Below are 12920 nucleotides of genomic sequence, written 5' to 3'. Positions count from 1 at the left end.
ACGTATCTACGGAAGCCGAGTGCAAGCCTCCCTCTGACCCAGCATTCCCACCCCCACGCGAACCCGGGGACGCGATGCTCTGTGAGCAGTGAGCACGCAGACGAGCCCAGCGCGCTCCTGGCAGCTTCGTCTGGAAAAGCCAACAGCTGGAGATGACCAAAATCAACCAGAGAATCAGCAGGACAGACACATTGAGGTGTGTCACCAACGACGCAGAGCAAAAGGAACAGAGCGTGTGGACAGCAACGAGGACAAGTCTCCCAGGCTTACCAGTGAGAGAGAGAGGCGCAGGAGAGCACGTGCAGTCCGATGCCCTCGACACGAAGGTCAAGAACAGGCGGGTCAAATCCACGGTGAGAGGAGGCAGCATGGTGGTTAGTTCCGCAACGGGGTGGAGTGGGGAGTAACCGGGGAAGAGACAGGAAGGAACTTCCTAGAGTGACGGGAATGCTCTCTCTCGATCTGGGTGCATGCGACGGAAAAAGTCATTGAGCCATCGATGCGGATTTGTGCACTTTATTCCCGGCGTGTGAGCAATCACGAGCGCAAACAGAAAGTCACAGGTGGCAAGTGGGTCTGTGAACTGGGACTCCCAGGGCGAGCCACAGGGTCAGACAGCCCTGCAGGAGCCTTTCCCCGGCCAGCGCGTCACCTTCCTCTCTGCATTCACTCCGGGCAGACCCGTCCGGCCACGTATGGTTCTGGAGGGTGCTGCCGGACCACGGACTGCAGGCGGTGAGCAGGGCTCGATCTGTGGGGTGGGACTCTGCCCTCAGAAGGGGCCCTGAGCTCTGTGGGCGTCACCTCTGACATTCTTGATAATTTTTTACAAGGAGCCCTTCATTTTTAGTTTGCACTGGGTTCCACAAGTTACATGGCAGGTATCAAATGGGAAGCTGAGATGTTTAGCTTGGCCCCAATTCCTGAAGGACTTTTCCATGGAAGCACTTATGTGGCTTTTGCAAGTCACCCGTTGGTGATGGCTGGTGTAGACGGCCAGCCCCATAAGGGCCGGGATGGGTCATGCCCATCACTGTACCCCCATCCTAGCCCAGCACAGGGCCTAGTGAGCCCCAGTGGCAGCTAGTCTATTCACCCCTCTCCGACCTCTGCCACCCAGCAGGACTGGGCGATGCGGTGGGTGGCGGGACCCCAGCTCGTGTGGCTGTGCCTCGCCCACCTGATTCCTGCACCTTCCCTTCTTTCCTGCTGGGTGAGAGGCCTGATGTGTGAGGATTTTCTTAGAAAAGAAAGACTGACTAATGAATAAATACTGAGAAAGGGCAGAAGAGGTTAAGATCCAGGGTTCTGGAGACAGACGGACCTCTTTTGAGTCTGGCTCACCACCTCCGAGCCACAGGACCTTAGAAAAGTCCCTTGCCCTCCACATCTGTAAATGGGAATAATGAAAGAACCTAACTCGTTTTCATTTGTGTGCGTGTGTGTGAAAATTAAACTAGAGCAGACTTGCAATTCTTTGACTATTAAGTTAGATAAGACATGCCATTTTACGAATATTAAGTTAGGTGACACAGGTCAAATGCCCAGAACGCCTCGCACATAGCAGGCACTTAATACTCGCTGCCGTTTTTTTTTTTAAATTGCCTGAACAGTCCCATTTAACAAACACCTACCACGGGGCAAGCGCTGTGCTAAGAACTGGCCTTTGAGATAATTACTCCACAAGCATATACAGAGCACAAACCGTGGGGCAGACCCTGGGGAGACACGCGGGTTCTTCCGATCGTCCCCTCCTCCCCGCAGAGCTCAGTGCAGGGGAGAAACAGCGAGAACTGGGGAGCAGAGAGAAGTGGGTACTGAGGCTAAGCCACCTGCCATGGTTACACAGGTAGAAGTGGGGGATTCAAAGCGCGTCTCTCGAGGGCTCGATCTTATCCCACCAGGCCCTGCCTGGCACAGAGCAGATGCTCAGGAAACGTCTGGCGAATGGATGAACGCCACTGGACCCTCCCGAGGTACCTGCTGATACGAACAGGCCCAGGACGGCAGAAGGCGTGAACGCGGTCACCCACGCACGCCATTCCGGGCAGTGGACACCAGCCCCAAGGCGCAGCCGCTGCGGCCCCGCCCTCCCGCCAACACGTGGATTTAAAACCCACGCCGCCGCCCGGCTCCTGCCCCTCTTCTGCCATTGGACGAGGCCGCCAGCACTTGCGCCCAATCGGATGGCCGCCCCCGGAATCCGAACTTGGGATTCGTCCGTCCGCCGTGTCATTTCGGGCTGCCCGTGACGTCAGCGGTGTCTGGCACCCCCGCCTCTTCAGTGTCTTGACTGGCCTTAAAGGAGCCGCCGGGGAGGAGACAGATGCGGGGGTCGCCTCTGAGGCGCTTTAAAAGTAACCTTTAAAATCTTTTAAAATTAACGTTCATGGCAGAAAACACAGCACACAGTATAAGAAGAACGTACATTCCATTCAATCCCTTGCACAAAACTAACCACTGTTAACATATTGGCATATATCATTTCAGTCTTTCTTTCTAGCAGTATAATTTTATTTGTACAAAATTGGGATCAATTCTACAGACTATTTAAAAATTTTCTCTACAGAGGACTTTTCTTTCCACCACCCACTCGTCTTTGAAAACATTGTTTTTAACAGCTGGATTATCTTTGACCTTCGCTTAACCAATCCCCCCTTTTTTCGACTTCTGTCGCCTTTTTGCTTTTAAAAAATGAGGATAGGATCGATACTCTTGTCCTTAAAAGTCAGTTCTCTGACTATTTCCTTAAGGTATGTTGTAGGAATGGAACTAGAGGGTGGGGACGCTCATACTTTAAGGGCCTACTAGACAGTGAAAAATGGCCTTGAGTTCATTCAGCAGATATGTACTGAGCACTTCCTTATGCCAGCTGATGCGAGGAGCTGTGGGTGTAGCAAAGAGCGAGACGAGGTGGCCCGTGGCCCTTTCAAAAACGCAGTGTCATCTCATCATATTTGAAGCCGGCTGCCCGGCACCCGTTCCCAAGCCCCCCGTGAGAACAGGGCTCCCTGCGCAGAGGGGAGCGGACTAGATGTCCAGCTCTGGCGGGGACTGTGCCTGGAGGGCAAGGGTGTTTTCTGGGTGCCGCTCCATTGTGGGGACCGTCGGGGCATGATGGTACCCCACTACTCTGGATTCCAACAGTGCCAGCCTGGCGTTCTGGAGGCCCCGGAGACATCTGAGCATCTTTTCCTGGGATCAGACACTGAGGACATGCAGGGCCGGGTCCAGCTGGAGTGAGGGACACCCAACCAATCGGTTCACAAATTCGTGAACAATTGCAATCTGGGGTAACATCTCCAGAGGGGAGAAAGGGATCCTCGGGTTCCTTTGTACTTTGTTGCGGAGTGGGACCTCCAGGAGCACAGAGCAGAAACAATAACCAGCTTTCCAAGAGCTTCTTTCTAGCCAGGCCAGATGCTAAGGAACATCCAGGCATTCACTCCCCCCAGTAGCCCTCTGAGTAAGCGGCTTTGTAACTTCCATTTTAAAGAGGAAACAGGGCCATTTTAAAGAGGAAACTGAGTCATTAATTAACTCTCTCAAACAAAGTCACATAGTTAGAAGCAGTGGCACACACTTGCATGATTTCAGTTTTGGGCATGCAGTGTTCAGTGTTTGGGGGATGGATTAATGATGAGTGAGCCCCCAGAGGGTAAACGCTGTGAAGGCAGAGCCTGGCTTGCCATGGTCACCGTGTACCCCTGGGCCTGGTGCAGTGCCTGGCTTGCAGTAGGGACCAGTCCGTTTGCACCAGGTGAGATGCCTGTCACAGACCTAACCCAGAGTCAGGCGGACGCAGCCCTCCCCATACCCTCGGTGACTAGCCTGGCCTCTGCCCTCCCTCCCAGCCCCTTCTTCGCCAGCAGCCCCTCAAACTCAGCAGCAGAGTGCCAGGACCCAGCCGGGCCCTGCCACTGAGAATCTCAGACTGACATTATTAATCACTCTTGACGACAGTGGCATGAATCCCTCATGGGGACAGACACAGGACATTTCTGCTTGGGTATTTCTGGTCTGTGAAATCAGCTTCGATGACGAACAGTCCCTTCTGGAAGTGTTGCAGACATGAGTTGAACATCTGGAATTTTCCTAACCCGTCTTGGGCTCAGCCTATGGCAGAAAATACGCCTATTCAGAGACTTGCAGTGACCAAAGACCCTGAGGGGCCTGAGCTGGGGGTCAGGACCGGGTCCTAGCTCAGCTCACACTTCATCTGCAGCTGGACCTTGGCCAGGTCATGTCCCTGTCTGGGCCTCAGTTTACCCCTCTGTCAGAAGACAGGACATGGCTCTATGGTTTCCTTCTGTCCTTTCTTTCTGCCCAGCCCTTATCTCCCGGCCTTGGTCCCAAAGCCCTGTCTTCTCTGTAGAACCCAGTCCTCTGCTGGAAATGAGAAACTGGAGAGGGGACGGCTCTCCTGGTGGCTGGGGGCGGGGGGGTGGTCTGTAACCAGTTTGGCAGAGCTTCTTTGTTTTGCCGCTGGAGAGCTCAACCATGTGACATCTGCCTAGGAGCTAAGCTCCTGTATCAGCACCGAAACACACATGACGTAACCAACAGAACACACAACATACACATACTCCCCAGAGCTTGCAGGTATGAATACCTCCACCGTGCCTGCATAACACACGTGCCATGCACCTACAACACACATACTACACACACACCACACACACACACACACACACACACACACACACCTCACATCTTTATGGTTCAAGACTTCTGGCTCTGCTCTGGTACCTCTGCTCTGGTACCAGACAAGTACTTATTCTTGGTAGGTGCTAGCCCAGGTATCTGGCTTCCTCAGACCTGGTTAGAAGCTTGTCATTAGGTGAGCATCCAGGGGACAGGACCAGAGGAGATGTATGGGGGTAGGAGGGTGAACAAGCATGAAAGAAAAATGTCAGCAAGTCATGGAGGTCGTCCGAAACGGGACTTGTACGTTTGTGTGTGTGGCGCCTCTTGTTTACTCCTCAGAGGTTTGCCAAGCACCTGCTGCATGATGGACCCTGATCAACACACCCACTGGGGACACATCAGGACAAGCCAGGCTGTCCCACCCGCTGGGGTTGCCAATCAAGTGGAGACAGACAGTGAACACGCAAACACATGTGTTCCATGCTGCAGGTCACTGTGCTGAGGCCATGACACACACACACACACACACACACACACACACGCACACCCTGAGTGTGAAAACTGTTTCCACACCCCACTTAGGGGTGGAGGAGACACAGGTTTATCGAGGTAAAGCTACCTGCCAGGTCACCCAGCGGGATGCTGGCAGCAGGTGTCTGGAAAGGGCCTGAGTTTGGTCTTCACTTTCTCCCCTCCTGAGCCCACTTCTGCCCTGCCCCTGCATGCAGAAGTCATCTGGGAGCCTCTAAGGAGCCCAGGGGACACTGCTGCCCAAGTCTAGCTGGAAGGCCAGGGTAGACGCCCGCAGAGGTGGTGGGGGTGGAGGAAGGGGCAGAAACACCGTTTGCTGAGGCCAGGGCCTACAGTCACATCTCACTCCACCTCGTTCATGGGTCTCTGAGCCTCAGCGTCTTCATCTGCCGAATGGGAATAATATTAGCTGGGACCTCACAGGGCAGTCGTGGGGATCCACTGAGCACACCCTGGCTGGCCGTAGGATCTGGATGCATATCTGTCGAATGATGAAGCAGATGAATATGCCGTGGCTACGACAGGGCCTGGCACCCAGGCAGTGTCCAGGTAACATTAGCTTGTGTTAGTATTTAAAAGCAAAACAAGACAAAATATATATATAAATACGAAGTCCAATGATGTAAACCTGGGAATATTGACAGGCAGATTAAACCACAGGCAGGACTTGGAAAAAAAATGACTCAGCCGGCAAGAGTTTCCAAAGGTGGTGAGTCGGGAGGAGAGATTGTGAAACTAACTGCTCTGGCTGCTCCGGAAAAGGCAGCTCTGACCGCAGGCCTGGGGGCAGCAGGAGGTGAGGGGACATGACCGACCGGAGGAGGCTGGGATCCGCCTTGTCCCCACTGCTCGCTGCGAAAGAAGGCCCTTTATTGACTCAGCTGGGTACTTTCCACAGTGTCCAGCAGGCACAGTCAGGACACCGCCAGCCGCCCTGGCCTCAGCCAAGACCCATGCTGGCCTTCCGGGTTCCTGACTTAATTGGCAGTGAGGAGGACCTGGCACCCAAGTAGGACCAACTGCAGAATTCGCAAGGCTCCTTGTTCCAAAATGATGAAGAATTTCAGGATGGTGACAATAGAGTATTAAACCAAGCCTGGGCCGTGGTACCTGTACCAGTCACACCTTATGGAGCCAGCCACGTCCCGGAGCCCAGCCCAGCAGGTGCGTGCCTCTGGGAGCAAGTCCTCCCTACCGGCTTAGACCAGATCTTGTCTCTCTAAAGATCTCCCTGTGGCAGATCCAACCCACAGTCAGGGCAGACGACAGTGCACGTGCTGTCTGGAGGCCTGGAAAAGGCGTGTCCCCAGCAGCCTGGGGACACACACACTTTTCCTAATCCCATGACCTATAATCGCCTTGAGAAATGTGTCCCAAATCCCAGACTTCCTGGGACCATGACAGTCCCTTAGTTCCTCTTCCACCAAGGACCTTGGCCTGGGCACCTGCGCCCTCCTCCCCCCAAGACTCCATCCCAGCCTTCTCACCTCCCCAGAGAGGCTGCCCCGACTCCATGAGCTCAGGTGCCTCCAGACCACGTCTCTTTGTATTCTTTCCAGCTCTTGTCCCTCTCTGAAGCCATCACCTGGACTTAACCTGTTTACACACTTCTTGTCTGTCCCACTTGTAAGAATATGAGCCCCAGGAGGGCAAGGATTTGTAGCTGGCCCTAGGTAGACACTCAGTAAACAAGAGAATGAATAAAATACCACCTCCTCAGGGTGGGCTTCCCAGATTACCACCCAGGGCCTCTAGCTCATCATTACCATACCTGAAGTGACCTAGTGTAGCTGCGGGTTTGCATGGGGCCTATAGACTCTCCTGACCCCTAGGACGTCACATGAGGATGGAATGCCTGATGCAGAGCCTGACCTGAATAGGGAGCATAATATTTATGACCGAATGAAGGAAACCTCTTTTCCTGACTTGAGGCCTCTCTCCCATGGCCCAGCAGAGGTGCCCCTCCCCCCGACACCCCCATCCCCAGCAGAGTGAGCTTCCCACTCCAGCCCATGAACACCTCCTCATGTGCCTGGCTGAGAGGGGGCTCTGTGCCTGTCATCACCAAATCCCCAGCACCACGTAAGGTGGTGCCCAGCACCTATCTTTGGCAATCCAGTTGTGACTGCCACACCTGGTACCCCGCATGACTCTCTGCATTAGGCCTCCAGGCTGAACCAACTTTGGAACCAAAGCAAAGACCACTAACCAGTCCCAGGTGCCACCATCAGAACAGTGGCCAGTGCCATTGTCCCAGACAGACAGATCAACCAGAGGTCAACGTGGGTAGGTTTTTTTTTTTAACCCACTGAATTAACTGGTTATTTTTGCCTGCTGGTGGCTTAACCTGGACTGTATAAACGCTACTTCATTCCCAAGACAATCAACGTGTGTTTTTTTTGCTGCCAGGCAGGCCAGTAGACTTAGAGGAGGGCAGAGGTTGTGCCCGGCATGGCTGAATTCTCAGCACTCAGGCCTGGAACTCAGTGAAAGTTTGTTGATTGAATGAATGAAGGAATGGCTGCAATGGGTAGCAGTGACGGTGGTCTCCTTCCACCTAGAATATGAGTGGGACTCATGGTCATCCCCAGGCCCAGCAGACATGCTCAGGGTCCCCAAGGAAGGCAGAACGCTCAGGAGCATCCCTCCAGCTTTTCCTCCAAGCCACAGAGGCCCAACTGCAGGAGGACCTTCCCACACGAGGGTGGCCTGCTGGAGAAACTGAACCCTCCTTGGGGTGGGGGCTGAGAGTGTGCAACCCACAGGAGGGGTACCCCCCCCACACGTAGACCCTGAGGGCTCTCCCCACCTTGGTCCCTGGGCTTGGGCCTAGAGCGAGGCCCCGCCCACAGCTCCAAGAGTAAGCTTCTCCTCCCAAACGAATGATGGTCGGTGCGTTTGAACCTCCCTCTGTGCTGGGCACTTGCGGGCTTCCCATAAAGCTCCTACCAGCCAATCACTGCTGAGCTCGACTCCTCCAGAATAACGGCTTCCTGCCTGCCTTCCTGCCTGCCTTCCTAAGAGGGCGAAGCAGGCGTCATCGTCAACGTACCCGGTGCAGGGAGAGAACTCACCCACTTCCTGGGCTGGCTTTCTGAGTTCTCTGGTCTGGTTCCAGTCTATGAAAAGGAAATAGTAACTTTTAGACCCCTTTTCCCCCCTCCATACAAAAATAGTCTGTGCTCATTGCTAAAACTCCAGGGACATATGCACATTTAAAGAACTAGACACATACGTGTGGGAGCAGATGCCCCAGGACCTGCGTGTGACCTTAACATTAAGCGAGCGACCCTCAGGCCAGTTTCAGGGGCTGTAAAATGGGGATAATAATCTTCTTGCCTCTCGGAGTAGGTGTTGGGTTGAGTTACTACTATTCGGTAAGTTTTGGGGGGCAGGGGAGGCCTCCATAAGTGCATGTAAAATAAACATTTAGGGAAGGGCCTAGGAGGGGACACACCAAATTGCAAAGAGGTGGAGATGTGCCAGGGAGGGGGCCACTTACATAATACTTCGGAACCTTATTAAATCAGGAGAATGTGTTCCTGTAGCACCAGTGTAATTAAAACTTAATGAAATAAAAGTTCGCCTCCGCACTTCCTCGCGCCTCTTTTGTACTTGGGAGCCGAGCACCCCCCCACCCCCCCGCAGCTGGTGGCCCTCAGGGCCGCAGACAATGGGCGTGGACTCGCCCGGGGCTCCACGGGCTGGGACTTTACACACGTCTGGGACTCGTATTTACATGACAAGGGCTCCCGGGCGTTCCTCGGACCTGTCCCGGGCGAGTCTACGCGATCTCCAGTCCTTCCTGATCCACCTCCTGGGGGTCGATCAAAGTGTGCCGGGGGGAGGGGCGGGAGGAAGGGGCAGTGGGCTAAGGGGCCTCGTGCGGCTGCGGACCTGATTTTGCGGGGAGTCTCCTGAGAACTCAGGTAACGGGTGATCTGGGGGACTCCCTCCGCCCCTTTCTCTAACTTCGCCGGCCCCGAGCCCCGGGGACCTCGTGCTCCTTTGGAGGGACAGGCTTCCCCCAAAAGCCAGGATCAAGGACCCGGGGTGGGGGCGGGGGGGGGCGGAAAAGACACCCGGCTTCGGTTGCGGCTGGAACCCAGTCCCGCTGTCCCCGACCGAGGGTGTGCGGGGCGGGGGTCCCAAACCGCCGCGGCCGGGGAGGGGACGCAGCGCCCCTCCGCTGCGCGGATCCCGGGGCTCCGCGGGCCGCCGCACTCTGGCCCTTTAAGGGCCCGCCCCCTTCGCTGTCACCCCGCCCCGCGGCCCGGGGAGGGGGTGCGGGGGAACCGCGGCTGGGATTGGCGCAGCGCGCGCCCCCTCCCCGGCCCCCGCGCGGTGGGAACCGGCAGCCCCGTCTAGCGCTGACGTCAGACCGTCTGCCTGCCTCCGACCGCGGTCTCGGAGCGAAACCCGATCTCCTTGGACTTGAATGAGGAGGCGGCGGCGGCGGAGGAGGCGCTCGGCCGGGGGAAGCCAGCGGCAGAGCCTCAGCCCCGGCGGCGGCGCGCGCCCCGGCTGCCAGCCCATTTCCCGGACGCCGCACGCGCGCCCTGCCGACGCCCCCGGGGCTGCGCAGGGGCGGCCGGGGGGTGCAGGGGAGCGCGGCCCCGCGCGCTGAGTCCCGCGGCGCCCCGGAAACTTGGCGGCGTCCCGAGCCCGGAGACCCGGGGCGCGCCTTCCCCGCCGCGCGTCTCCTGCATGCGGGGCCCGAGCGCCGGGCGCCGGCCGGAGCCCCCCCCGGCCGCCCCCGTGCCCCCCGCGCCCAGCGCCGCGCCGCCGCGCCGCCCATGCACCGCTTGATGGGGGTCAACAGCACCGCCGCCGCCGCCGGGCAGCCCAATGTCTCCTGCACGTGCGACTGCAAACGCTCTTTGTTCCAGAGCATGGAGATCAGTGAGTGGCCCCGCGTCCCCCTCCCTGGAGGCCCCCGCGGGCTCCGAGCCGGAGTCCAGGCGCAGCCGAGGGCGGGGGCCCGGGCCGTGCGCGCCCCCTCGGGCCGTGCGCCCTGCGCCCCGGCTGCGCCCGCCGCGCCTCGGGCGCGCCCTCCCGGCTCGCGGCAGCTGGCCGCCGGCCCGGCTTTGTCCCGCGGCGCTCGGAGCCTGGCACGGCCCCCGCTGCCCGCGCCCCGCCCCGGGGACTCGGACCCGGGGCCAAGCGGCGGAGGGCGGATGCGTGAAGTTTCCATTTTATTTCCCTAAGGGGCAGTCGCGCTGGAGCAATTAGGCCGGCTCTATATCAACTTTGGCTGGAGGCGGGGGTGGCGGACGTGTGAGACACTGTCTGGCCTGGGAGGTGTCTGGAGCGTGTGTGGCGCTGTGTGTCTCGGTCTGTGAGTGGGTTTCCGTGCGTTTGTGGGGTGTGCGGATCTGTGTGTCTCTGTCTGGGTCTGGCGCGTCTCTGTGTGTCTGGGTCACGGTCGGTCCCAGGAGCATGAGTCTCCGGGTCTCCTTGCGTCTCTGCGTCTGGTCCTGGGTGCCTCTCTTGAGCGTGCGCGTCTCTGGGAGGCTGGGGACTTGTGTCCAGGTGTCTGTATCCAGGGCTCAGTGCTGGTGGGTCTGGCCCAACGTGGATCCCGAGTGTGTGTCATTGTGTGAATGTCTGTGTCCCCGACGCACCTATAAATATCCTCTGTCTGGACAGCTTGGCTCAGTCTGACTGGGACAGTGGTTACCAATGAGTCAAAGTTTGGGGCTGTCTGTGTTTGGGACTGCCTTGCCCTGAAGGGGGAGGTAGACCGAGGGTGAGCAGAGGGGTGTTTGAAGCTCCGGGGCTTGACCCCGTTGAGAAGTTGAGACAAATAAGCCTCTACTTCCGTCATTCATAGCCCACCCAGGTGGACGTTTGGTTGGGTGGGAAATTGACTGCTACCCCCTGGGCTCTGCGTTCTAGCCTACATCTCCTCCCCCAGCCAATCTTTTGGGGACCTCCTGCCTCTCTGAGCTTCAGTGTCCCCAACCTCACACCTAAGCACCCCAGGAGAAGGGGTACACTACCCTTCCTGCAAGGCCCAGCCTTCCAGCCCGGACCAGGAGCCAAGAGGCAGCTGCCACCAAGCCAGAGCAGTCACTAGGTGACTCATAAGCCAGTTTCCGCAAGCGGCTGCCACAGTTTGTGGCCCCTGAGCCTGTACAGTGAGGCTCAAGAGGTAAAAATAACCCGTGACAGGCCCCGCAGGGGCAGGCTGGCGGGCTTGGGGGGTGGGTCCTTCCATTCACCTAACCCCACTCCCTGCAAAGCCTCGCTGCCCCTCTCCAGTGCCCCTCCCCCCAGCTGCCCCGTGCCAGGGCAGCGAGGTGCCAGGAGAACCTGCCCAGAGCCAGCGTTTGCGGAATTGAGTTGCATTAAATCAGATTGCTTCCCAAAGGCCCTTTGTGAACTCAGGAGGCTAATGAAATGCACGAGGATATTATTAAAATATGTTCGCACATGTTTAGAGAGAGTCTGCCCAGTGCTAAATGGTTTGCTGCCTGAGTCCCGCTCTGTACCTTGTTTTTATCCCCTCCTTCCATAAAGCTGCTTAGGGACCTCCCATCCAAGGGGTCGACATCGTGTCGAACTTGTCATTATTAGGCCTGGGCACTGTCAGACATTCTGTTTTTGTCCTTCCTTTGGGTTCAGGACTTAAAAAAATTTCCTTCTAATTAGCCCTTCTTGGGCTAATCGGCCCTGATGATATTTTGGCTGACACCAAGGTGTCGTTAAACCCGTCGTCTGAGACCTGTGTGCGCAGGGGCCTTGAGTGGGACTCTTGGGGGTATTGCCTGGAGGAACCATGGTCTGTGCAGCTGGCCCCAGGGTGGCCTATTAGTCACCCTGTATTTTTTACACAGGGCCCCCTACTTACTGGAAGAAAGCCTGAGGCAGGAGGAAGCAGCTTTAAAACATAGATATAATGTAACAGTTTGTTGCAAATGCTAATCAGATTTCAATAAAGACTCTGCTGAGGAAGCCTTAGGGCTTGGAGTTTCTTTATAAGAAAAGATAGGAAGGAAGAAGGGGAAGAAACTGAAAAAAACGAAAGAGACAAACAGCGGCCCTGGGTGGTTCAGATGATCCCGCCGGGAACTTTGCCGATGGGTGTGGAGTTGGGCTGCAGGGCAGGGCCCAGGTGGCTTCTCTTCGACGAGAAAGACGCCCTGGCTGGGGCTGACTGGGACTCAGTTTCCTTACCTGAAACATGAGGCCGTGAGGGTTGAAATCTGAAATCCTACCATCTTTTGAGGTGGGGCCTCTGGCTGGAGGCTTCCATGCCCGGAATGGTCCCCCTGCCAGTTGTGTTGGGTCCCCGGCGTGGTCTTCAGTTGCCCCAGATTTCGAATCTGGAGGAGGCTTGGCCATCTCGGGGTCTCGCCACCACTTTATAGATGAGGGACGGTGGCGACGGGAAGGTTTTGCCCTAGGTCACCAACCCAGACTCAGGGTCACTTCTCACTTGAACGTGGAACTCAGGCCAGAGTAGACCCACCTTGGGGAGCTAGAAGAAATCGGTGGCACCCCTTTTGCACCCATGAGGGTGGGAAGTGGGAAGCCAGACATCTGGAATGGCCTAACTTTAAAAAGACACCCCAGGGGCCCCATCTTTCCTGAGAGTCAAGGGGCGAGGGATGATGTCTGATGGGAATTCAGTTTCCACAACCGCCCCCCGCCCCCCATGGAAAAACACGCCATTCTTTAAAAAGCCAGGGGTCTCGGGATTAAAAACAGCTGGCTCGAGTGACAGCCCGCCAGAGATG

The 12920-nt window shown here is 56.8% G+C and overlaps 1 protein-coding gene and 1 long non-coding RNA gene across 3 annotated transcripts in view; one reads left to right on the top strand and one right to left on the bottom strand.

Annotated features, from left to right (window-relative positions):
• The window catches only part of LOC120603867 (uncharacterized), a 29585-nt gene extending 21608 nt beyond the window's left edge, over nucleotides 1-7977 (bottom strand). Inside the window, exons 1-3 of one of the 2 annotated variants that reach the window (XR_005653202.1) lie at nucleotides 6950-7977; nucleotides 5530-6847; nucleotides 271-4116 (exon numbers count right to left, since the gene is read on the bottom strand). This is a non-coding gene — a long non-coding RNA (uncharacterized LOC120603867). Of the gene's footprint in view, nucleotides 1-270; nucleotides 4117-5529 lie in introns of both variants that reach the window. The other variant, XR_005653201.1, reaches the window with a different exon arrangement.
• Nucleotides 7978-9540: 1563 nt separating this feature from the next.
• Nucleotides 9541-12920, top strand: part of PMEPA1 (prostate transmembrane protein, androgen induced 1) — a 53822-nt gene continuing 50442 nt past the window's right edge. The window contains exon 1 of the mRNA XM_039864685.1: nucleotides 9541-10080. Within this exon, the coding sequence (XP_039720619.1) occupies nucleotides 9975-10080 (106 nt within the window). The 5' untranslated portion in view covers nucleotides 9541-9974. The remainder of the gene's footprint in view (nucleotides 10081-12920) is intronic.

Source organism: Pteropus medius, unplaced genomic scaffold, assembly GCF_902729225.1.
Source record: "Pteropus medius unplaced genomic scaffold, Ma_sr-lr_union100, whole genome shotgun sequence".
Classification (NCBI taxonomy): domain Eukaryota; kingdom Metazoa; phylum Chordata; class Mammalia; order Chiroptera; family Pteropodidae; genus Pteropus; species Pteropus medius.
Note: the sequence above shows the minus strand (reverse complement) of the source record. Positions and strands in the feature narration are given on the sequence as shown.